This window comes from Helianthus annuus, chromosome 7 (assembly GCF_002127325.2).
Source record: "Helianthus annuus cultivar XRQ/B chromosome 7, HanXRQr2.0-SUNRISE, whole genome shotgun sequence".
NCBI classification, from domain to species: Eukaryota; Viridiplantae; Streptophyta; class Magnoliopsida; order Asterales; family Asteraceae; genus Helianthus; species Helianthus annuus.
In genome coordinates this window covers 4,053,808-4,077,955 of record NC_035439.2, presented here as the reverse complement: position 1 = coordinate 4,077,955, position 24,148 = coordinate 4,053,808, and the positions used below count along the sequence as shown (strand labels likewise).

General features: G+C 34.9%; 2 protein-coding genes across 2 annotated transcripts in view; one reads left to right on the top strand and one right to left on the bottom strand.

The window, feature by feature from the left end:
* Window positions 1-900: 900 nt before the first annotated feature.
* On the bottom strand, window positions 901-5,114 carry LOC110867650 (mitochondrial import inner membrane translocase subunit PAM16 like 2). The gene is made up of 4 exons (XM_022116659.2): window positions 4,969-5,114; window positions 3,293-3,380; window positions 2,263-2,396; window positions 901-1,232 (listed from the first exon to the last, which is right to left on the bottom strand). The coding sequence occupies exons 1-4, from the start codon at window positions 4,969-4,971 to the stop codon at window positions 1,104-1,106; spliced, it is 354 nt and encodes a 117-aa protein (XP_021972351.1). The 5' UTR covers window positions 4,972-5,114; the 3' UTR covers window positions 901-1,103.
* Window positions 5,115-13,949: 8,835 nt separating this feature from the next.
* Window positions 13,950-24,148, top strand: part of LOC110867651 — a 29,071-nt gene continuing 18,872 nt past the window's right edge. The window contains exons 1-24 of the mRNA XM_022116660.2: window positions 13,950-14,145; window positions 14,305-14,406; window positions 14,507-14,606; window positions 15,244-15,321; window positions 15,735-15,847; window positions 16,159-16,252; window positions 16,573-16,616; window positions 16,817-16,885; window positions 17,014-17,075; window positions 17,283-17,490; window positions 17,577-17,645; window positions 17,744-17,823; window positions 18,214-18,363; window positions 18,544-18,607; window positions 19,159-19,260; window positions 19,341-19,529; window positions 20,244-20,371; window positions 20,479-20,629; window positions 20,773-20,871; window positions 20,979-21,080; window positions 21,631-21,689; window positions 21,801-21,903; window positions 22,754-22,939; window positions 23,016-23,132. Of these exons, the coding sequence (XP_021972352.1) occupies window positions 14,510-14,606; window positions 15,244-15,321; window positions 15,735-15,847; window positions 16,159-16,252; window positions 16,573-16,616; window positions 16,817-16,885; window positions 17,014-17,075; window positions 17,283-17,490; window positions 17,577-17,645; window positions 17,744-17,823; window positions 18,214-18,363; window positions 18,544-18,607; window positions 19,159-19,260; window positions 19,341-19,529; window positions 20,244-20,371; window positions 20,479-20,629; window positions 20,773-20,871; window positions 20,979-21,080; window positions 21,631-21,689; window positions 21,801-21,903; window positions 22,754-22,939; window positions 23,016-23,132 (2,364 nt within the window). The 5' untranslated portion in view covers window positions 13,950-14,145; window positions 14,305-14,406; window positions 14,507-14,509. The remainder of the gene's footprint in view (window positions 14,146-14,304; window positions 14,407-14,506; window positions 14,607-15,243; window positions 15,322-15,734; window positions 15,848-16,158; window positions 16,253-16,572; window positions 16,617-16,816; window positions 16,886-17,013; window positions 17,076-17,282; window positions 17,491-17,576; window positions 17,646-17,743; window positions 17,824-18,213; window positions 18,364-18,543; window positions 18,608-19,158; window positions 19,261-19,340; window positions 19,530-20,243; window positions 20,372-20,478; window positions 20,630-20,772; window positions 20,872-20,978; window positions 21,081-21,630; window positions 21,690-21,800; window positions 21,904-22,753; window positions 22,940-23,015; window positions 23,133-24,148) is intronic.

Genomic DNA, 24,148 nt, shown 5'->3' with positions numbered 1-24,148 from the left:
CCGGCTTGAAACCCAAGCCCCAAGGGCCACGCCCCAACCCAAGCCCACCCGGGGTGGTGGCTTGGGCGTTTTCCCCCAACCCACGCCAAAACCCCCGCCCCATACCCCATAGTCTTAATGGTTCAGACCTCTTACTGGTTCAGCATTTAACCATTCAGATGTTGGCAAACAGTCCCTCAGTTTTAAAGTTCGCTTATTTTATGTACTTAAAACCACGCCGTTGTAACGCACGGTATCTTCCGCTAGTGGTTACAATTTTGTATGACCATCATTAGGTTGTTGATCATAATTCGTAACCACCACCTCCACCCCAACATTGGACCCTGATTTCTAGACTGCAAAATTTATGGTGGCTGCATTTCAAACCCTTGGCCAATGTTCGTTATGATATCCATACTTTTGAGCTAGACCCGGCTAAAGGGTAATCCAAATGAGACGGTAGCTTTCTAAAGGGTCTCCCATAAAAAAATTTTAATTATGTATGCATCTGTAAATAATAAATCAGTTCTTTGTGCTAAACTTTCACTTAGCTTAGCTAGCCAACTGACTTTAGGTTATTATTTTTTTACAAAAAGTCCTTATTTCTAAATTAGCTTTAGGCCTTCAAAATGATTGAACCGGTTCTCTTTTGACTATAAAGGTAAAAAAATATTTCACGCATTTCATGACTATAAAGGTAAAAACTTGTTTAACACGAATATTACCGTATAAATATACTAAAAATGTGTACATCATATATCTAGCTTTAAACCAGTGAACTTATTAGGCTTGTAAGAAAAGTTTATAGTATCACAATTACATTCTTGATATACAAATGCTTGGTAATTACAAGCTTTTTAAACGTAAGGACACCTTTGTCATTATAAAATAAAAGGTTATAAAATTATAACGATCACGAAATAGAGTTATAATGATCAAGTACATTAACTTATTCATATTAGTATTATTGTAGTCTGTTCACCATAGTCACACAACACGAAAATATGGCTAATAAAGGCTCGTGAAAGCACAATTCAAGAATACAAAACTCATCTCCAGCGGCATCTAACAGACTACAAATATACAAATGCTTTTAAAATCCTTTTGGTCGATGAAAGTCAAATTCAAACTGAAGGATCACCAGGCTGATTTTTCTGATAAACCGACTCCAAGCATTCCTTAGCCCTATGAACCTTCGACTGCAGATAAAAACTCCCATTCGTTGCATTTCGCTCAAATAGGGTGTCGTATTTCTGCAGAAGATACAACAAATATGTGAACTGAGTAACTGACTACTCTTTAAGCATTCATAAATGCAACAGAAAATTATATTTCAACTCATTTGTATTTCGTTGTACTACACGCTGTACTTTACATAAATTGGCAATTTCAAACGAGTCGATTCATGTTATGACTTACCTCCTAGTGGTCAAACAAGTAAAGTTAAAAGAAAACAGTTAAAATGCAACGAGTCAAACAGATCTATGCATAAAACCTTTTAAGTCATTATACCAAAAAGTAGGGCTGCAAACGAGCCATACGTTCAGCAAACAGTTCGTGAACCGTTCGGCGGGAAGTTCGTTTGTGTTCGTTCGTTTATTAAACAAACGAACACGAATTTCGTTCGTTTAGTTAAATGAACAAACATGAACAGAGGCCGCGTTTGTTCATTTATGTTTGATAGTTAATTAGTGTTTTAGTTTTTATATTTTATATAAATACTTTGAAAGTATCAGTGTATAGTATATTTTGTTCATGAACGCTTGTTTGTGTTGGTTTGTTTCCATTGTGTTCATGAACATTAATTTGTGCCCATCAACGTTCGTTGCCTAAAATTAACAAACAAACACGAACACGTTCATTTCCTTAACAAACGAACACAAACATAAAATCTCGTTCAACAAATGTTCATGAACAATTCGTGAACACATATATTTCCTAACAAATGAACACGAACAAGAACAAGGTCTCGTTCATGTTCGCTTGGTTCGTTTGCAGCCCTACCAAAAAGTACATTACAATTAAAACAATATATATTTTTGCAATCTTAATTGACAGACTAACTTTCAATTAGATACAATAACAAAAATAAAATGGACAAAAAAGTGTTTCTGACCAATTCGACCCTATAAAAATCAACTGTTTTGAGTTGTTACTACCTACCCATGTGGCACCTCTAAACTAACATTGCACTGCAGAGTGAAGACTCCAGAAGTCTCATCCTAGGACCAGGTGTACAAGAAGTACCAGCCTTTCATTTTTTACTGAATAAAAAGTACTTACCTTTGCGATTTCTTCCCACGATGACTGCTCGGTGACACCGAGAATTTGCCGGGCCTCTTGTTCAGTCATAGCTTTGCTTCCTCTACGCACAGCATTCTGTAATGTTTCTTGAGCAACACCCGTCTTCGAGGCATCTGCATTTATTATCATTAGCATGAAAATCAAATCAAAATACATACATAAATAACTGGAAATGTAAATACTTCATAGAGTAACCTAAGATAAGAACTAATCTTTTCCAAGCAGCAGCATATGTGCTGGTAAATTAGAAAAAAAAAATTATCCTTTTTAGAGCATATATCTTACATAAAAAAAAACAAAAGAGAAACATTTACGGATCCACCATAGATTGTATAATCTAATGGCTAAGAAAGTACTAATGTTTAAATTTAAAATAAGGCATTGATGCTTTGTGTAAAGTCATACAGGTAGGCCAAACAAGCATGTATAATCATCATAACTGACATTTATTCCTAATGTAGAGTATTAATGACCTCAGCACTATAGCAAATGATCAAAAGTAACGCAGATGAAGTTTTCTCAAAACTGTGTTTGCATTTAGATTGGAAAGACATTTTTGGAGTTCCAACTTTTCGATATATGATAATTTCAACAGTTTCTAAGCTAATTGATAGAAAGAAGAGGCTTGTATATTACATGACTATTTAAACATAATAATAAAATAATTATTTGTAACTGAATTGCATTTCCCTTTCTTTTTCAAAGATAATGCATTGTCACAGGTTGATGATCATAACTTTAGTTAAGTTTTGCAAATTGCACTATATTAAAAATACTATATATTGCAAATTTTAACTAAAAGTTCTGATCAACAACCTGTGGCGATGCATTATCATTGCAGAAGAAGAGAAATGCAATTCTGTTACACATTAATCCTTTTTTATTTTTATGTTTAAAATACAAGGAAAGTTTCAAAAACTGATGCTGTTTCTTTTCCCTCAAACAAAAATCAAAGTTACAAAATGTTACAGAGATTGGCAACAAATAAAGCACTGTATCAGAAACTTACTCTGAAGTGCTTGACGATATGCTTGAACCATTCCCCTAATCAAGATTCCAGAACCCATTACAATCAAATTTGCAAGAATTTTAGCAGCCTGCAAAAAAAAGTTTATATCATAAATCATGATTCAATAAAGCATTTCAGAAAGATAAAAAGCGTATATAAACTTCCCATCAATAATAACCCGCAAAATTTACAAACCAGTAGTTGCAACTTTTAATAGACTATGGATTATTCTCAAGACTTGACGTTTCTTAATAAAATGCAGTTACATGAACCAAAAAGGAACGTGTATCGCTTTCCAGTAAACATTTGTGGATTTATACGATTAATAACATATGATTGTGATACTGAAGAAGCTCAAGTGCTCAACAGTAATGCTTGTAACCCATAGAACCGATAACGACAAAAAAGACACTTATAGCCTACATTACTTTTGCAGTTCTAGGACACCTATGTATAGTATATAACTTATGATAACCTAAACTGTGAAGTGTGACCCCTAATAATTTTACTAATTTAAGTACCAAAAAGGCACTTTCTAATAAAATCCAAACACTTTATGTTCTAATGAATTGTTGCCCTTAAATACAATAACAGTGCCACTTAGGTCATCCGTAGTCATAAAGCCCCTTGTGGGGCGTTATGCGACACGTGTCATGCCACGTCACACAGGGGCTTTATGGGGCGTTATATCACTAGAGTTCGTAGTCATAAAGCCCCTACCCATCATTACCTAACTATTAATTTTCAATTTTATTCATTAATTATAAAAACCTAACTATTTTGTGATTAGTCAGAATTTGAAAATGAAAGCCCATGGCGCCGCCATCTCTATCGCGCCTGTCACCTAATTCTCCCCATAGCGCCGCCCGTCGCGGTGTGCAGGGCGCTATGGGGCGTGATATTTGAAAAATCTGGGCTGATAGCGCCCCAGTACACAGACTCTTATCAAACATTGTTAATATTTCAGAATCCCATCTTAAGTAAAAAAAATAGCATCTTCATTAATCATTACCATTGTAGCATCTACTAAACAGACAAAAAATTATCAGAAGTGTGGATCACAAATTCACAATTTGCTGATTGATATTTGATAAGCCAACATCCAATCCCAAACAACTTGTAAGTTACCAAGTAAATTCAGCGCTTACAAAGAGACACAATGTGTTCTTGAGATGCATTCATTTATTTATTGTGCATTGTTCTGGCTAACCAATTTAAACCGAAAACCAGTAAAAGCAATTTGAAAAAATTCAGCTGCTATATCAAAACATAATCAAAGCGATCGCTTCATGAATCATGATATAAATTATAAAACATCTTGTAACATAATCTTTATACCTCTTTAACATAAACTTTTTTTCATCAACATGAATTCAAGCCAGGCTCCCTTAATCAATCTATTAAAAACGCATCTAAAATCATAATATAATCATGTATTACCTCATGAACACAAACGAACATTCCGTATAATTTGAGCATAATAGAAAAAACATACGTTTTCACAGAAAACAAAAAAAAATCTCATAATAAAGCATTCATAATCACGCACTAATCATTCCGAGCTCAACACACATCGATTAAACCATCAACGCAGCTAGGGTTTCAATTGTGATCTAAATCGAGTAAATTATGAATCGATGAACATAAAGCTGAATATGAATAGATATAGAACATACCATGGCTATAATAGATATAGAAGAGCGATCAACGTTGTGTGAAATTGAAGGAGAATTTGAGATTTCGTCGAAAGAAAAATTAGGGTTTTGTTTGTGCGAAGACAATATCTCGACGATGGAACTTGGGAAAGAAGTCTGAAGAAAAGTTAGGCATACTTATATAGGAATTGTATAATGTCCGGTTCGGTCCCTTAACTTTTTCTTTTTACCGGATCCAACTTGAAATTTCTAGATACATGTTCAATGTTCAGTTTTAAAAATCCAAATGCTTAATTTAAAATTTAAAACTTATCTTTTTTAACGGTAAATTTAGATCACTGGACCACTGTAGTATTATCGTGCCAAGAGTCGAACCGTCCATCATATCTATCTCAACTAGGCATAATACTTAATTACTTATACACTAATTTATAACGAAACCCAATAAACATGAGAAAACCTCCTTGTGAGAATCGAACACAAGACTTTTTGGTCCCAAAGACTTATCTCACCCCAAAATGTTACTAGGCTATAAATCCATTGGCAAAATTTTAAACTTATCTAATAGAATAAATCATCATTTTTGTCCTCGAGGTTTGGCCACTTTTATGACTTTCATCCAAATGTTTGTTTTTTCGCATCTGAATCTTTGTTGTTTAAAAATCTTGCAAATTTTCGTCCATGAGATCTTGCAATTTGTTGTGACTGTTATTCGGGACGAAAACGACGAGGACCCAGGTGCGGAAAAACGAACATCTGAAAACCTAATGAAAAAAATGACAATTTACTCCATCTAATTATAAGTGGTGGTGGTGGGGGTTGGTTGGAGAGAGGGGGAGAGAGGGGGGGGAGAGAGAGTTTATTTAATTAAGAGTAAACTGCAATTTTATCCCCTGGGGTTTAGGCCAATTGGCACTCTGACCCCCTCTAACGAAATAATTTCAATTTACCCCCCCCCCCCAACGTTGTTGTTCTGTCGCATAATTACCCCTGTCGTCAAATAAGTTAACATATCTGTTGACTGGAATGTGAAATGACTATATTGCCCTTTCATATTACCCCATATGGTTTGTTCTGCTCTGTAATATTACCCCCTGGTGTAAAATGACTAAATTATCCTTTCTTATTACCCCTTATGGTTTGTTGTACTCTGCAATACTGCCCCCCCCATCACCCACCTCCACCACCATCAGCCGCCACCACCCACCTCCACTTCCCTTAATCCTTACATTTGCAGAGAAGTTTCAAAAGCCTGGACACATTAAAAGACGACAGTGATCAGAACATCAATTTGGGTGTTGCTCGAGTGGGTCTGTAGTATCTCATTCTAACTCTTTTGTAAATTATCCATTTGCTAGTTAAAAAGTTTAGGATAAGATGATGTCTTTTTCACACGAGAAAAATGCCCGGATAGTCCCTGTGGTTTCGCCTTTTTTCACCTATAGTCCCCAACTTTCTAAAACTACCTGAATAGTCCCCAAGTTTTGCAATTTTGTTCTCGGATAGTCCCTGGCGCGTAACTGGGTTAGTTTTTAATGTTAGATGGGTGTGAAATAACTATAATGCCCTTACTAATAAATTTTTTTAATTTTTAATATTAAAAGAAATATTTAAATAGGTCTCACTGTCATCATCTTCATCACCCCAAACCTTATCTCACCATTATAATCTTCTTTACCCAACCCACCTCCAATCTTACCCCATCATCAACTCAACCCAGTACATGCATATAATTGAGAGACAATTTCAATTTAAAGCCTGCATACATACATCAGACAATTCAATTTAAAACCGAACACATACATACATTGAACCACCACTGTGGAAAATCTCCAAAACTTGAGGCGGTGGTGAGCATCAAACCACCATGGAACCTGCAACCAAACTCTCCGCCACTGTCGCATTTCCTCCGCCACCGCCCCTGTTCACAATCTTCCGCCGCTCAATCCCGATCCACCCGCACCAGATCCCGGATACTCCACACGCACCGCCATGGTGAAGGGAGAACTCGATCAAGTTGGATGGCCGGAAAATTAAGGGAAGCAGGGGTGTCGATGGAGGCTTGGTTGATACCATATAAAGATATTAGATTTTGTTGCTAAAACTTCACGAAGCTCGACGATGTGTGGATGACGAAGGAGACGTGTGGCGGAGATTTCTCGCTGGATCTGGTCAACCATGCCTTGATCTTTGACTTGATCTTTGTTGATGACTTTAATGGCGACGCTTTCACCGGTGGCGAGTTCTCTGCCGTGGTAAACCTTGGCGAAGGTGCCGGTTCCTATGAGTTTTCCTTTTTCATACCTGCCTCCTGGTAGTATGAGTCTTTGTTCCTCCATTGATGATGAAAGTGAAGAGTTACATGAATGAGTTGGTTGAGTTCATGATGGATGGAAGAAGAGGTTAGGGTTTGTTTATTGGGTTGAAAGTGGTGGTCGGTGGTGATGGCTGCGGTGGAGGTGATGGTGGTACCAGGGAGAAAGAGTAGGGTGTGAGAAAGGGAAAACTGGTTGTAACGCTCCGCATTTTCGAACCTTTCTTATTTTAGCAAGTCGTGTTGTACCTTCCATGTTTAGACACTTGTACTCTCTTTGTAATCTACTTTCGTTTCATTTGTAATTCGAGACTATTGATCATAATGAAAACGAAGGTATTTTATTCATGTTTGTGTTACACTTATGTGCGATTTTCACGTTTGAACGATATATTATCATAGACTCTCGATTCGTTATTACGCTCAATGCTCGTTAAACTAGTTGAAACTCGTAAAATAGTGAAACTCGAAAGCTTTGTGAAACGAATAAACGTTTAAAGAATTTATTTCGTTATAAATATGGTCATTATTCAAGCTTAAACTAATTAAATTAATTAAAATAATTAATTTTGTTATTTAAAAGTTCATTTTTTTAATAATCTAGTTAGTCCCGTTAGATTTTGAAGCTAGAAAATAACCTAGTTAGTAAACCAAGTTAAATTACTTAAGCAATTACTTAGATAAACTAATTGGTTAAAAAAAATTATATAACTTAGTTAGTTTAAAAGTTAGTTTCCTTTTAAAAAAACCATATAACTTGGTTAGTAGTTAAACCACAGGGACCGTTAGTGCAAATTCACCAAACTAAACTTCAGGGACTGATTCTGCAATTATTGAAACTGTTTAAAAATCAAAACAATAAAAAGCGGGTGCCAGGACTCGAACCCGGGTCACCCAGCTTAAACACACGCACACACCACTCCACAAGTGCCTTCACATGGTTTCTATTCAGCACATTTAATTCTTAACCACTCCCTCACTGAAGCCTGATCAGCGCGAACAGACCCTCCAGCAGGTCTGTTTGAGCGCGATTTTGACCTTTTTTTGAGTTTTAAACTCGATTTTGGCATTAAATACTCACCTAAACTTAACCTAACTTTTTCCCTATAAATACCAATCCTAATCCAAGCTATTTTCACTTTTCTAAACACTCTCAAATCTCCAAATCAGTCCCAAATTCGTGTTAATTCAGAAGGTTCGAGTAGATTCATACTCTTGCACAAAAGTGAGCATATCTCACTCGTTTCTTGTCCGTTTTTGCTCATTCTTTTTCCTACTTGCTTGGTTAATCATGTAGTTTGATTCCTTGACTTCTCCTTGGAGAAATCAGACCTGGAATTGCTCCGAAATTGACCAAAAACTTTCTGTTTTGTTTCAAACTTATGCAAACTTCATCCAACTTGTGTGAAACACATCTCAAACCAATGTCCTAATGCTTACAACCTCTCTTATGGTTGGTTAGGCTTAAAAACATGGTTGAGACATCTAAATCAGAGGTTAAAACCTCATAAACTTTCTGTTTTAATTAGGGTTTTACCCACAAGTAATGTTCAAGTGTGAAACTTGTTGAATGTGTGATGGTTGGATTAGCTTGGGCTATCCTTCATAAGAATCCACTCATTATTTGATGATTTCTAATAGATTAGTTATTTTATATACTCGTACAAACCTTAGTTCATGACCCTCCTTGGTTGTTTTTACATCAAGTGTAGTGGTGAACATCAAAGGGGTGCCTAAATGGAAGCTTAGTCTTCCTACCCCATTCATGACATCCTTGTAACTAGAGGTACCTAAATGGAGATTTAATCTTCTACCTCCTACTTGAATATTGGACCTAAATAATATGTAATATATATCCTAAGTATAAATATATACTCCTTCGAACCTTTGATGTTAAACCTATGTTTACATGTCAAAGGAGTAGAACAACATCTAAGACCTAAACCTTAATATGATTCTAATGGGCTTACTACCCATGAAATACAACATAACCCTAGTGGTTACTTAGTGTCATATATCGGTTATAAAGTCTAAAAGATGATTATTTTTATTTTCGTATTAATAAGTTATTCCATATTCATAATCTTCCGTAAACGCCAAACTCACACACCTACGTTTCCTCGTGTAGAAGGACTAGGTGCTCCAAGCTAAATCACCCACCAAACTTACTCTCGGAACTTCAAGTCAAGACTTGTAAACCGTGAGTATACTCGATCCCTTTTTCCCTTTACACTTTGGGATGCAACATGTATGATTATACAAAACAAACTTTTATGCTTAAAACAAAACATACTCTATCTATGAACGAAACATGAAACTATTGTGATCAGTTGCTATGCTTGTATGCTCTATGAACGATTTGTAACGTTATATGCTCATTAACTTTGCTAGCCCACCTTAACAATTATAGCGCTATAGGATTAACGCCCCGCCCGCTATTCTAATTGGGTATTGTTGAGTTAAACATTTCTATCCCGCTAAACTATTGGGATTAGGCTTTTGTGCGTTGTATTCTTGGGTTTGATCATATAGTACGCCAAAAATTGCATCGCTAGTAAATTTAATCACTATGTTACATGTTAGATATGAGTTTTTATTCTATTATGCTATGTAGTCAAACTTGTATACTCGCCTTTGCTTTTGCATTGAACTCTATTTTAATACATGTTGCAGGTTAATTGTTGAAGTATGGACTAAAGATGAAACGAGATTTAGGGTGGACTAGATACACACCTAGATTAATTTATCTTTGTTGTTATGTTACAATTTGAAACTATGTTGTTATTTCTATTTGAACCTTGTATGACAATTTAGTATTGCAATGAAATTTGAATTTAAATTAATTATTGTCACATAGTGTTATGACGTTTTGAGCAATCTACACACTTCGTCTCATCCCGATGTTTCCGCCATCGGTTGGGGTGTGACACTGGTGATGGTGATTTGGACATCGGTCGGAGAGAAGAAAAGGGGAAAGGGAAAGGGGTGGGGGTGGGGGTGGGTAAAAGGTTAGGTTTTTTTTTATTAATTATTAAGGGTATTTTTGTAATTTCACACCCATCTAACATTAAAAACTAACCCAGTTACGCGCCAGGGACTATCCGAGAACAAAATTGCAAAACTTGGGGACTATTCAGGTAGTTTTAGAAAGTTGGGGACTATAGGTGAAAAAAGGCGAAACCACAGGGACTATCCGGTCATTTTTCTCTTTTCACACCAAGAGCAAACAATAGCATACTTACTCAATTCTTAATATAGGTATATATCCTACTACAAATTCTGCAAAACTGAATCAGATCGACAAACAAATAAAATAACTTGGCCAAAACTAATTGAAATCACTCTTCATAATCAGCAGACAAGATTTGAAAATATATCTGTAATGTGTACGTATAAGATAAAGGTATATGTAGTTGAGAAAAATAAATGGGTCGGTTTATGTTTATGTCATATCCCCATAACTTCAAAACCAATCAAGCATACAACTTCATAAGCAATTAAACATCAAAAAATTGAAGTTTTAAAAAACCTAAAGTGAAACGAAAAGGAAGGCGGTTTGCAGAAGAAAAGTTAGAAAATCATCGACCTTAGCCTCTCGATTGCACCTTAAAATCGCACAAACCTAGTACCTCCTCACATCTAAATGGAGAACTTACTGAAATCTTCGATCAATTCTTTCTGCTGGGGGCTTATTTTTGCACTTCGATTTCTTTCTCGCCACCCCAATCGTCAATCAATCGACGTTTACCCCTTCAAACCACTATTCACCTTCGTTCACCTGATCCATTCTTCAGTATCATCATATCCTAACCATTCATCGATCATCATCATCGAAGAAGAAAAATGATCGGTGGCTGAAAGTTCAAATTAGGGTTTCAGGGATCAACGAAGAAGAAGAACGATCGGTTGCGAATCTGGTGGAAAGGTAAAGAAGAAAGGGAGATGGGCGGTTGTGTGTGGCGGAGGCAATTGCGACGGCAGTTGCGGTGGTGAATGGTGGCGGCAGTGGTGGTGCCCGATGGTGAATATTGTGGTGGTTGAGAGAAAAGGGTTTCAGGGATTGAAGAAGAAGAACTATATGTATATATTTGTAGGTATTTATATATAATAATAATAATAATAATAATAATAATAATAAATATGGGTAAGATTACCAAAATACCCTTAGCTATAAGGGTCAGACTACCGTTGACTGACGCCAGGGGGTAATTATGCGACAGAACAACAACGTTGGGGGGCAAAATTGCAATTATTTCGTTAGAGGGGGTCAGACTGCCAATTGGCCTAAACCTCAGGGGGTAAAATTGCAGTTTACTCTTTAATTAAATATATTTTAAGTATATTAGTCAAATTACTAACATACGGTCATGTGGCAAGGCATGTGCCATATTTAGCTGAAATTTTTTACCTAGTTAGTGCTAAAGGATGTAGGGTGTAATGAGTTATTGAAGTTAAAAAATATTCATTACAATCAGATACAATATAAACAGAAATGACGAAAAGTTTAATTTACCTATTTATTATTATCTAATCTAAATATTAATAAAAGACTCCAATTAATGCCACATGATAATATCTCTTTTAAGGTAGAGGATCCTGTAAAAAAGGCCTAAAGTGTGAGAAAGGTAAGAAAGAATCTCAACCATTAGATTTTTTGATCTAATGGTTGAGATCAATAGGGACCAAAATGTAAAATATTTTTCTTAATTTGGACTGAATTGAAAATTATAGGGGTAATAAAGTCTTTATATTCATTCAAAATAGGAAATTGTAAATCAAAATTCCTATAATTCCGATCTCTCTCTCCAATTGATCGTACAGTTTCTCTCTCTTTCTACAATTGGCGATGAACAGTTATGGTTCGAGCGATGAAGAGTCCGGTCAAGAGAAGAAGTCGAAAACGAAAGGTGTTATCGGTTCTGAGCCGTCGGAGAAAGGAGATCCGATGGCGATCAAGGCTCAAAGACAGGTGCGTGGACCAAGGCTCAAATATACCGTCAGAGAAAGTGGTTGTGCGGATCGGCAGCGGTGGTGCAACAGTGGTGATATTATATTTTGTACTGAATGGTATTATTTTTGTACTGAATGGTGTTTTTTTTATTTACTGCTGAATGGTGTTATTTTTGTGCTGAATGGTGTTATTTTTGTACTGAATGGTGTTGTTTTTGTACTGAATGGTTTTTTTTTATCTACTGCTGAATGGTGTTATTTTTGTGCTGAATGGTGTTATTTTTGTACTGAATGGTGTTATTTTTGTACTAAATGGTGTTTTTTTATTTACTGCTGAATGGTGTTATTTTTGTGCTGAATGGTGTTATTTTTGTACTGAATTGTATTATATTTTTGTACTGAATGGTGTTTTTTTTATTTACTGCTGAATGGTGTTATTTTTGTGCTGAATGGTGTTATATTTTCTGAATTGTGTTATATTTAAAACACCATGTATGAACATGCTCTGAATGGTGTTATATTTATGGACGGTTATAAGTCATAAAATCTAGGTTTTTCTCTCTCCAAATCCTTAAATTAAGGATTACCATATTTGAATTTGTTAATGCATTTACAATCATACCCTTTTCAATTAATTTAGATCTAATGGTTGAGATTCTTTCTTACCTTTCACACACTTTTGGTATTTTTTACAATAACTCCACCCTCTCTTTTAATCTTATAATTTTACTTCTTTTATTTAAAAATAATTTTGTTATCCTTATTATAATTTATTATAAATTCCCTCAATTTTAATTTTAACATTATCTAATATTCTATCTAAACTCTAATAAACCATTCCAATAAATGTCACATGGCAATTCCTTATGCTACCTAGATAGAATATTAATTTATATTTCATTTTTTATATTTAACATACTTTACAGATAACTAATTAAAAATATTATATTAACTAATTAAAAATATTATATCGATAACTACAATTAATATGGATAACTAAATTAATATATTTTACTACAAGTAACTTCTATTTTGTTTAATCGTTGTTATATCGAACTACAGTTACCACATAACAATTTTTCGCTCAATTTTGTTATCATTAACAAATAAATATATTTTACTACAATTAAAAATATTCTATTTTGTTTAATCGTTATTATGTTTAACTACAATTATCACATGACAATTTTTCGTTCAGTTTTGTTATCATTAACAAATAAATATATTTTACTGCGATTAAAAATATTCAACAATATAGATAACAATTAAACATAAAAAAATATAGACACAATTAAACATAATAAAATATAATAAAATATGTCGTAGATTATCTGATGTATTTAATGAAAATTATTTCATTACTTCGTTACCTAATTGGCTAATGGTGTAAAATTAATTAAAAAGTTTCCTAAAGAGTTGATGACTGCGACAAGTTGGGTATTAACTACTATGAGTAAAAGATTACAAACTTGTCGACTGACTATCATGTACATTTAATTGTATTATTTATAAATAAACTAGTTTTATTATTCAACACGGGAGTATAACCTAGTGAATACATAAAGTCTTGTAATTTTCGTTATGCTAATTACATGTTATCCAATTTTGAGATTTGAAAAGATAATAATAATACTTCTTGGAGAAGAAGATACAAATTAAAATATCACAAATCACAAAGTGAATAAATTCCCATCGTGCGAGCCCCCACCAGGTCTAAATCTTATTCTTGTGTGTCACTACACAAAACGGCATCGTTTTAGTATTTTTGATCTGATTTTAGTTTTTACACGCACACCCTTTTTTCCCTGTTTCCGTTATTCCCAATCTCCCGCGACCACCTCCTCCCTCCACCGCCTCCGGCCGTCGTTACACCGCCGCACGCCACCGCCGCACACCACAGCACACCACAGCACACCACAGCACACCTCCTTCTGGTATTCTTCTCATTAATCATCCTTATTATTATAACCTCTGCTGCTTACAACCTAGGTTTTCTCGCGGTTATTAATCAATTAGGGTTTTTGAGCGTACTGTTTTAATATTTAGTTTGAATATTTATTTCTCTTGTGTAATTTTGGTTGATTTGTGCTTAGGTTTACAAACAATTGACATGTCCAATAGTTGATGGAATCACTCAACTGTTGGACCTCCAAATCACCACTCACTTTCATATTCCAGTTTCATGCTAATTTGAGGTTGCAACTTTGAGATATTTTCTTTAATTTGTTTGCCAGTTTTTGTGATTTTTCATTACTAATTTAAAATTGTATGGTTACTGGTGTTCTAATTGTACAGGAAATGTTTGAAGGTTTAGTAAGGCAGCTGATTTTAGGTTATCTTGGGCAATATATTAAAGATATACACAGGGAGCAACTCAAGATTACACTCTGGAATGGTCAGTCACTACTGTATAATATCCTACTCTTTATTAAGTTACTGTAGGTTTAGTTGTGTAGTACATAGTTGTCAATAGCGAACAGTGAACGATAGCGACAAACTACCTATATGCTACGCAATTTTTCGCTTCGCTACGTAGCACGCTATATCGCTCTCTACGGGCGCTATTGACATCTATGGTGTAGTGTAAACATACTACTCACGTCTAGGGGTGGCTCAACCGTTTTGGTGGCCCAAAGCGAACGGAATTGTGACTTCTGTGATTCGAACTTGAGTCTCTACAAGTCTACAGCAACAGCGTGGGAGAGTTACCACCAAATTACACACGTTACCTGTCAAATCTGTCCAAGTAACATTATAATATTAATATCTATATTGTATACATAATTTTTAAAACCGGGCCCTCAAAAATTTGATGGCGGTCCAAAGTTCTTGTTTTACCCCAAGTTTATGGTGAACATTAATATTTCATTCAACTCTATGATTTTTTAACTCCACATTGTTTTGTCTTCGTAAGATGAGCATGTTCATAGGGGATGACTTTCTTTTAGTTTTTTTTTTTGTGATATGTATTCATATATAATTATCATAATTTGTACCGCTGGAGTTGAATATGTGCTTCATTTTTGATGCAGAGGAAGTATTATTGGAAAATGTGGAGTTAATTCTAGAGGCTTTTGACTACCTCGAACTTCCATTTGCTTTAAAGCAAGGTAATCAGAACTGACTTTATACTTAATGCTGTTTCTTCTGTTATTGCTGAGATGTATAAGTTGTGAGCTGTTATGATGCAAATACCTCAATTATTTTACTTATATAATCTGGAAGGCATATATATATTTGTTATCTTTCTTGATATAACCTTTCGTGATACATATTTGGATATTGCTCCAAATGTTATTAATGCACATTCATTTCAATAATAAATTCTTTTTTTTTTTGCTTAACCTTATACGATCATGTGATTTGAGGGATCTAGTTAGGAATATCTGTGTAGAACGTTATCAAAAGTCGTATCAACTTCTTATTTACAAATTACTCAGGGCATTCTTATTTGATTTACTGTAGCTATTATTGGTTTCTCATTTTAAGATAGCTGTCATTAATTTGCTTTCATAATTGGCAGGTCGAGTTGGGAGATTAAGCATTAGAATTCCTTGGAAAAAGCTTGGGTGGGACCCAATAATTATAATTTTGGAGGATATATTAGTTTATGCCTCCCAACGTGAGGATGAAGAGGTGATTATATAATATCATTTTAATACACGGGCATTATGTATCTCCATCATATTATACTCTTTCTCGTTGTATCATTCACTTTAATGAGTCACATTTAAAAAAAAAGGTTATGATAGAGTATAGACATTGCAAGCCATATGTTTCTTATGTTCATTGCCAAACAAGTAATGGATTAACGTTTTCTTTTTATCTCAACTAAAACCATTTTCTGATAAACACAATCGAATTTGGGATGTCTAATTTTAGAGCAAGGCTTGGAAGCTTTTATTTTCTGTTGTCATGTTCAATTCTAAACGGTATTCTTTTTGTAGTGGGGTGCTGATGATGTTGAACGAAGAGAATTTGCTGGTAAAAAGGCCAAACTTGCTACAGCAGAACTGGCAAAGTTATCGCAACGTGTATGTGGTGAGCTACATATTTATAACTCATGTCTGTTTTATGGTGTATGGCACTGTATGCTCAAATTTATCTAGAGAATCTTCGTTTTTGAAAAATATTGAAGGTGACAAAAACTCCTTGGATTTTAATGATAGCTTGTATTATATTATATTCAAGTAATATTTAGCTATTGGGTGTATCCTTTCTTCAGTCTTCACACGGAAATGATTGATCTCTATAGTCTTGTCATTATCTAGGCACTAAATTAGAACACACACACACATTTGTTTTTCTTCACACGAGAACACATGTTGTTGGGGCTAATAAATTCTTTATTTTTTTTTCAGATAATCAGACTGGGAAATCATTTATATCGTACATTACTGCAAAGGTAGGGAGATTTTTTGTCACATCAATTCTCAATGATGATCGTATCATTTACAATCATATTTGTGTTTGCTTTGCTTGATAGCGTTACTTGTCATGTAATCAAAGGTTTTCTTGATCTTATTTGGAAACACAATATGCCTTTTATGTTTAAAAGCTTCGAGAAGTAGTCAAACTGATATCTAATTTTATAATGTTTTCCAGATTATTGATGGCATCCAAGTCACCATCAGAAATGTTCATGTTGTATATGGAGATATGGCAAATGACAAGGTCTATTCTGTTCTGTTACATGAATCATCTTCTTAAACATTAAATGGCCACTTTATCGAAGTTGATGAAGACTTCTGGTTTAGATCATATTAGATGAAACATTACTATGATTTTGTGTTGTTTTGCAGGCGCAAACGATATTTGGTTTGAAGTTGACTAGTTTGACTGCAATGAAGCAAAATCTTACAAGGTATCTTTTACTCTACAACATACTTTCATGGGTTTTCAAACATTTTTACAACAATTTTAATCACGTACATAGTTTCTCACAACGTACCTGTTATATCCCCTGTCCAGTTGACCATTTTCCAGTTTATTGACTAACTCAAATTTTAAGTTTTGATTATGGTTTGTTATTTCGGTTGAGCTTATTATTCTTTTTCTATAAATCTTTTAGTTTATCAAGTGGAAAGGTGAGGATTGGGCAAGTAAACAAGCTTATTGAGATTCAAGGTTTGGAAATATACTGTAGAACCTTTCATGGATGTGCAAAAGATTTATATACCGACAACGGTGGAGACTCCATGTCAATTGTTGCTGCAAGTTCTCAAAGTGACGAACACATTCACCTGTTGGCCCCGGTCAATGTATCTGCTTCTCTATCGGTATGCACAGAAAAATAACTTAAATTTTTTTTACAACCAAGTCAGGTGTATAATTATGCGCTTCTTGCTTACAACCTTTTTGTCAGGTGAATAGGTCTGGACGGCTTGAGAATAACGCAGCACAATACTCTATTGATGTTGAGTTATCCGGTCTGGTTAGTTTCACAACTTTTCAATTAACGTGTACTTAATATTATCTAGGCTTAGTATCTGCATTATCTATCGTATCGCTGACATGTTCCCAAAATTTTAGGTCTTATCCCTGAATGAAGATCAGTTGCAGCAAATATTGTATCTTTATGACTATCTATGCATCTGCCGGCTAAGAGAGAAGTGAGTGAAGTTTTTTAAGCTAGTATTATTCTTTTTAATTACACACCAAATCACCAATTAGCTCCCACTTCTGTTATATAAAAATGATCTAACATTATTTTTAAGAAAACTAGCACTTTTGTTCCAGTTTAATTGCCATTAGTGAATTATTTGTTATAGACTTGCAGGACGTAATCCCTTTCTTTACATGACGTATAGGGATAATATATATGTTTTTTATTTAAAGTTTATGTTTTGGGTTACTATATTGTATATACATGGAATCTAATTGTCAGGTTACATTGACTACACAAATGGTTATTTTCTCTTTGTTGCTGTTATGTATTTTCTCTATACAATGTGCATACGTGTGGATTCTCAAACATGTCACATATCTTTTAATGTTCTTAGATATGGTCGTTTTCGCCCTTGGGAGAGTCCTTTATCAGAGAGACCTACGGGATGGCAGATAAAGTGGTGGCATTATGCTCAACACTCTGTGCTATCTGATGTTCGTAAAAGACTAAAAAAGACTTCATGGAAATACCTAGGAGAACGTGTGTAAGTTCTTCATCAAATTCGGTCATATTTTCTCTACAATGTACTAACTCCCTTTCAAAATATAAGACCAAAGAAACACGGTTCATATGTTGCAACAGAGGGAGTATTATGATATAATTCCCTTTTTTAACCTTACTACATGTCTTCATCTTATTATGATTCCTATCTTTCCTTTTACAGAGGCAGAAAACGGCGGTATATAAAGCTATATAAATTGAAATTAGAATCCCTTCGGAAAGAAGAGGTACAAATTAAATCTGAAATTGAAATATCTGACATTTGTATTAACTTCCTAGTTACTCTCTCCCTCTCATTTACTTTAATAAATGCCTTGTGTTAATTATTTATAGATTGTGGGTTACTACCCGCGCTCCGCAACGGGTTCGAAACGTAGATAAAAATAAGCAAATAGCAAGAGTTAAAGTTGTTTGATGTTTTAGTTAAGGGGCTAAAGTTGTTTATTATTAAGTTTAGGGGCTTGTTTTTGTTAGGGGGATAAACATGCCATTATTAAAGTTGAGGGGCTAAACATGTCTTAACAAAGGGGCTAAAGTTGTTTACTATTAAAATGGAGGGGCTAAAGTTGTTTTAGTTAAAGAGGCTAAACATGTCATCATCAAAGTTGAGGGGCTAAACATGTCATTATTAAAGTTGAGGGGCCAAAGTTGGTTGATATGACAAAATAGCATATTTATAGTATATATAATCGGTTTCTGGCCTTCTGCTATTTCTACCTGTATTAACCTCCTAGTATTTCTGTCTTGATTTAAACATTATTTGGTAATATGTGATCAGCCACTGGATGATGCAATTGTTTCGGAACTGGACCAAATGGAGAAATCATTCGATATAGATGATATCCTAAGTTACAGGTCTGCTGCTGAAAATGAGATCCAGGTATATAATTTTGATCATTGCGTACTTGTTAAGCTTGGTACCATTATGATTAACAGTTAACTACAATTACACCGTTGTAGGAATTCTTGGTGGATTCAGCCAATGGTATCGGAGCTAATGAAGCCAATACTACTTTTGACAAGTCGGTTGATGATGACCAAAGCAAGCCCCAAGGTTGGTTAAAGTGGTTGTCTCGTGGTATGCTTGGTGCCGGAGGTACAGATGATTCCAGCCAGTTCTCTGGTGTAGTTTCAGATGAAGTAATCAAGGTACGCGTGTTAACTGTTAAGCTTGGTTAAGTTAAATGATTACATTTGACCGTTATGTAATCTAACAAGTAAAAGTACCCTTTCAAGTAAAGTTCATTAATTTTCGAGTAAAATGCCATTTTCGTCCTTGAGGTTTTGCCAGTTTTGCGACTTTCGCCTAAAGGTTTGTTTTTCTGCATCTAGATCCAAAAGGTTTGAAATCTTTCCATTTTGTTAACTCCATTTTTTTCCCGTAAATTCCGAGGTGTTTCCGTATTTTTTGCTAACTTAAAGGGCAATTTGGTCTTTTTCACTTTATGTAAAAGACCGAATATCCCTGAAAAAGACCGAATTGTCTGTTAAGGTAGCAAAAAAGACGAAAATACCCCTGATTTAACGGAGTATAATGGATGCAGTTAACGAGCCGGATGAATATAGCAAGCTTTCAAACCTTTTGGATCCGGTTGCTAAAGAACAAACCTTTGGACGAAAGTTGCAAAACTGGTCAAACCATAAGGATGAAAATGGCATTTTACTCTTAATTTTGTTATCGATACAGAAGTCAACAGGTTACGTTCTTCAAAATACAAGTATTTAGAAATTACAACACTGAGTTGATGTCTGTTTATACTATAACAGAAGCTACTAACTGAAAATAAGAAAGTACTAAACTACTACTTTTAGTATTTTAAGCCACGTTACCAAACATGATCCGATTATTCTATAACCTGACAGGATATTTATGAGGCGACAAAGTTTCATCCTGCACCCTCCCCTGTTCTGGATGCTACTGGTAGTGATGGAATTCTTTTGTCTTCTATTAAATTCTCTATAAGTCGAATATCTGCAACGTTGCGCAACAGGTACTATTTCTTACTGCAACTCTAGTTTAATAAAAGAATTCTGAAGGATTATGTGTTAACATAATCATATTGCTAATGATTTTTCTAATACGTTCCTTTTTTTATAGGAAGTTCGGTCGTGCTATTGCTGAACTGGTTTTTGAGGAAAATCTTGTTGAGTGCATGATTTGGGAGGAATCTGCTGTTGTTACTGCATCAATCGAGTCTGTTGAGATGATGAATCCGTTAAATGAGAATGCCATTTTACTTGTCAAAAAGGTTTGTCATTGTGTGCATTCCGTACTTTAATTATGATGTAGTATTTGTGCAAATGTTCTACTAATGTTTACTCATAAATCCAGATTCAACTGTTATCTCCAATGTATATATTTGTTTTATTCTTTTATTCCAATTTTATACAGGGTGTCTCAGAGGAGCCTTTTCTTGAAGTGGGAAAACCATCCCTAAATATCCAAGCTTACATTCCAAAAGAAAATCGTGACGGTGAAATGACACTGAAGGTACCCCTATTCCAGTTTTTTTATTACAAAAACAAATCATCACAACTAGGTGTTTTGCCATGTGTTAGAACTTTCTGATAATGAGGATGCCGTTTTCTTTATTTCAGGTGATGCTTGAGCCAATTGAAGTGACTTGTGATCCAACGTTTTTTTTGAATGTCATGGAGTTATATAGTGTTCTGAGTTCTTATAACTCTCATGAAGAAAGGGTTAGTTTTCCCACACAACTCATGACACATGCATTCTTTCTTAAGAACTGTTTGTAGACCGTATCATTACTTTTTCAAGACACATTTCTTGTTGGAGCTCTGTACCATGCATAAAAGTTAAAACATTGCATAGATCTCAACATTTTGCCTAAATAATGTATGTCGTTGAATGGAACTCTGTACCATGCATAAAACATTGCATAGCTCACGGCATTTTGTCTGAATATAATTTCTAGTTATAAGGTTAAGTATTAACCGGGTTCGGATGCATAAGCTGCTTATTTAATACATAAATTGTAATTATTTTCTTAGATTATTGTAAACATACGGGAATTTTATAAAAAAGTTAACTTTGATACAATTACTTTTCTAAACACTATGGCTATAGGTGGTCATTTTTCTTGGTAGTTATCTCTGATGCCATAATGTATGCTAATGCTGACCTAGATGTTTTTCGTTCGTCTTTATATAGTTGCTTCAATTTTACCTTATGATCAATGATGTGATGTCGCTAATAGGAGTAAAAAATTCATTTGGTTTCATCTTATAGGTCCTAAAATCGCTTAATAGGATCAATGATGTGAAGTCGCGGCTAATATCAAAAGCTGAGTATGTCTCTTTTTATGATTTGATGGGATAAATGATTTGATAAAACTGTTATTAAATAATATATAAATATATGTTTCAGCTGTGTGGTCTATCTTTTGTTTTTTTTTGCAGATACATATTGTCAAGTCGGAAGAGAGTGATGTGGGATGTTAGTTTGATAGATGTTAAGATAGTTATTCCATGGAAGAACAGGAGTTCAGAGATGCATAAATTGGTAATTTGTTTCATTTGACTTGGTCAACTGTCCAGGTTATTACACAGTGAATGTGATATGTTCATGATCTTCTGTATGTTTGACAACCATGTTGTTTGCTGCATCTTATGTTTTGTATGCATTTTTCGTAGTTGTGCTAATTTATGTCACCTCTGAAAAGGCAGATCACACATCCAATAGCATATGTATTTAATATGTGTATGTGTGTGGCTAAAGATACACCAAGAATAGTATTGTATATTGATTGTGTATAATAGGGTTACATAGGTGATCTATATATTGAGAATAACGTTAAAACATTTTTCGTAGTTGTGCTAATTTATGTCACCTCTGAAAAGGCAGATCACACATCCAATAGCATATGCATTTAATATGTGTATGTGTGTGGCTAAAGATACACCAAGAATAGTATTGTATATTGATTGTATATAATAGGGTTACATAGGTGATCTATATATTGAGAATAACGCTAAAACATTCTATACCTTCTAGATGTAATAATTATATAAATACTCTACTTTAATAGCTAATAAGTATATAATCATCTTTTGACATTTTTGTTTAATTTGGATGAAAATGGAGTGTCTGACAAGCAGTGGCGGACCCAGAAATTATTTGCTGGGGGTGCGGAGGAGGCGTTCAACCATATTTTCAAGGGGTGTGGTCGGGTTATTTGCCTAAAATATACACTAATTTTTTTTCAAGGGGTGCGGCCGCCCACCCACGATTGTGGGTAGGTCCGTCACTGCTGACAAGTGTTCTATCATGTAGATAAATATGCATATATGTTTTAATATATGTGTGTATAATTATACATGAGTACATGACATATCCCTTTATAATTATCCAGGTACTTGGATTGACAGCTGTTACATTCACATCCAAGCGTGATATTGACTGTTTCGCCCCTGATATCAATGTACCGTCTCAGTTCGTGAGGAATTTGGTAGATATCGAATCTTCAAGTGAGCTCCTGAAGGGAATTCAGATTCAAGATCTGCATGATCACTTCGAAACTAAAATAATTGACTTTGAGGTCAGCGTTTTCTTTCATTTTCAGCTGTTTCTTATCTTTCTTGAGCAAAAAAAAACTGATGTTTGGCATTCTGTAGATAAATTTGTCTGTGCCTTTTTATCCTTATACTTTCCCTATTCTGGAGAAAGTTAACGCTTCTTTTGCTATCGCACGGTGCATTGTTCAGGATGAATTGTTCTTAAAAGCATTGGAGGTAGGTAAACCTTCGGCAACTTAACATTTACTAAAGGATTAATTTGATTAGGGTTGTAAACGAATCGAACGAACATGAACAAGGCCTTGTACGTGTTCGTTCGTTAAGGAATGAACATGTTCATGAATGGTTCACGGACGCTTATCTTCGTGTTCGTTCATTAATGAAATGAACATGTTCATGAACACTTACCGAACGTAAGCGAACACAAACAAATGTTCATTAACATAAATGAACACAAATGAACGTTTTATATTAGTAGAAACGTAAAACAGAAAAGTTGTTTATTGAGATTGCATTGTGAGAGCTTACATAGGGAAATATATAAAAAGAAATGTTACACTTAGGTACCACAAGAATACTAGGGTAAAATAATTAGTCCTAAATATATACATTGTCTAACATTCCCCCGCAAGTTGAGGGCGGGGAACGACCTGCAACTTGGATCGTAAAACCAGAAATCTCTGAGAAGGCAGCGGCTTGGTGAAAACATCAGCGATCTGATCCGTTGTAGATATGAATTGAACATTCAGTTTGCCTTGAGCTACTTTCTCTCGAACAAAGTGAAAATCAACTTCAACGTGTTTTGTTCTAGCGTGGAAAACCGGATTCGCAGAGAGGTACGTAGCTCCAAGGTTGTCACACCACAATGTTGGTGAAGATTTAGGTGTGATGCCGAGTTCAGTGAGAAGAGCTTCAAGCCAGGTTAGTTCAGCAACTGTGTCTGCAAGGGCTTTGTATTCGGATTCGGTTGAAGACCTAGATACCGTTCTTTGTTTTCGAGCATTCCATGAAATGAGATTAGAACCGAAATATACTGCAAATCCCCCGTAGACCGACGATCATCTGGACATCCGGCCCAGTCTGCATCCGAATAGGCCTTTAGACCTGCTTGCCAGTGAGAGTTGGTAAACGCATGAAGAGTGGAGGCCGAATCATGGCGAATGAACAAACCGAAATGGGAGGTGCCCTTGAGATAGCGCAAAATGCGTTTAACAGCCGACCAATGATTCTCG

Bases quoted from the DNA above. Each gene is read 5' to 3' on its own strand.
- LOC110867650 (XM_022116659.2), bottom strand. The intron at 2,397-3,292 runs GTAAGTTTCTGA...TAATAAATGCAG, and splicing joins ATATCGTCAAGCACTTCAGA to ATGCCTCGAAGACGGGTGTT. The intron at 1,233-2,262 runs GTAAGTACTTTT...TATCTTCTGCAG, and splicing joins CGTGGGAAGAAATCGCAAAG to AAATACGACACCCTATTTGA.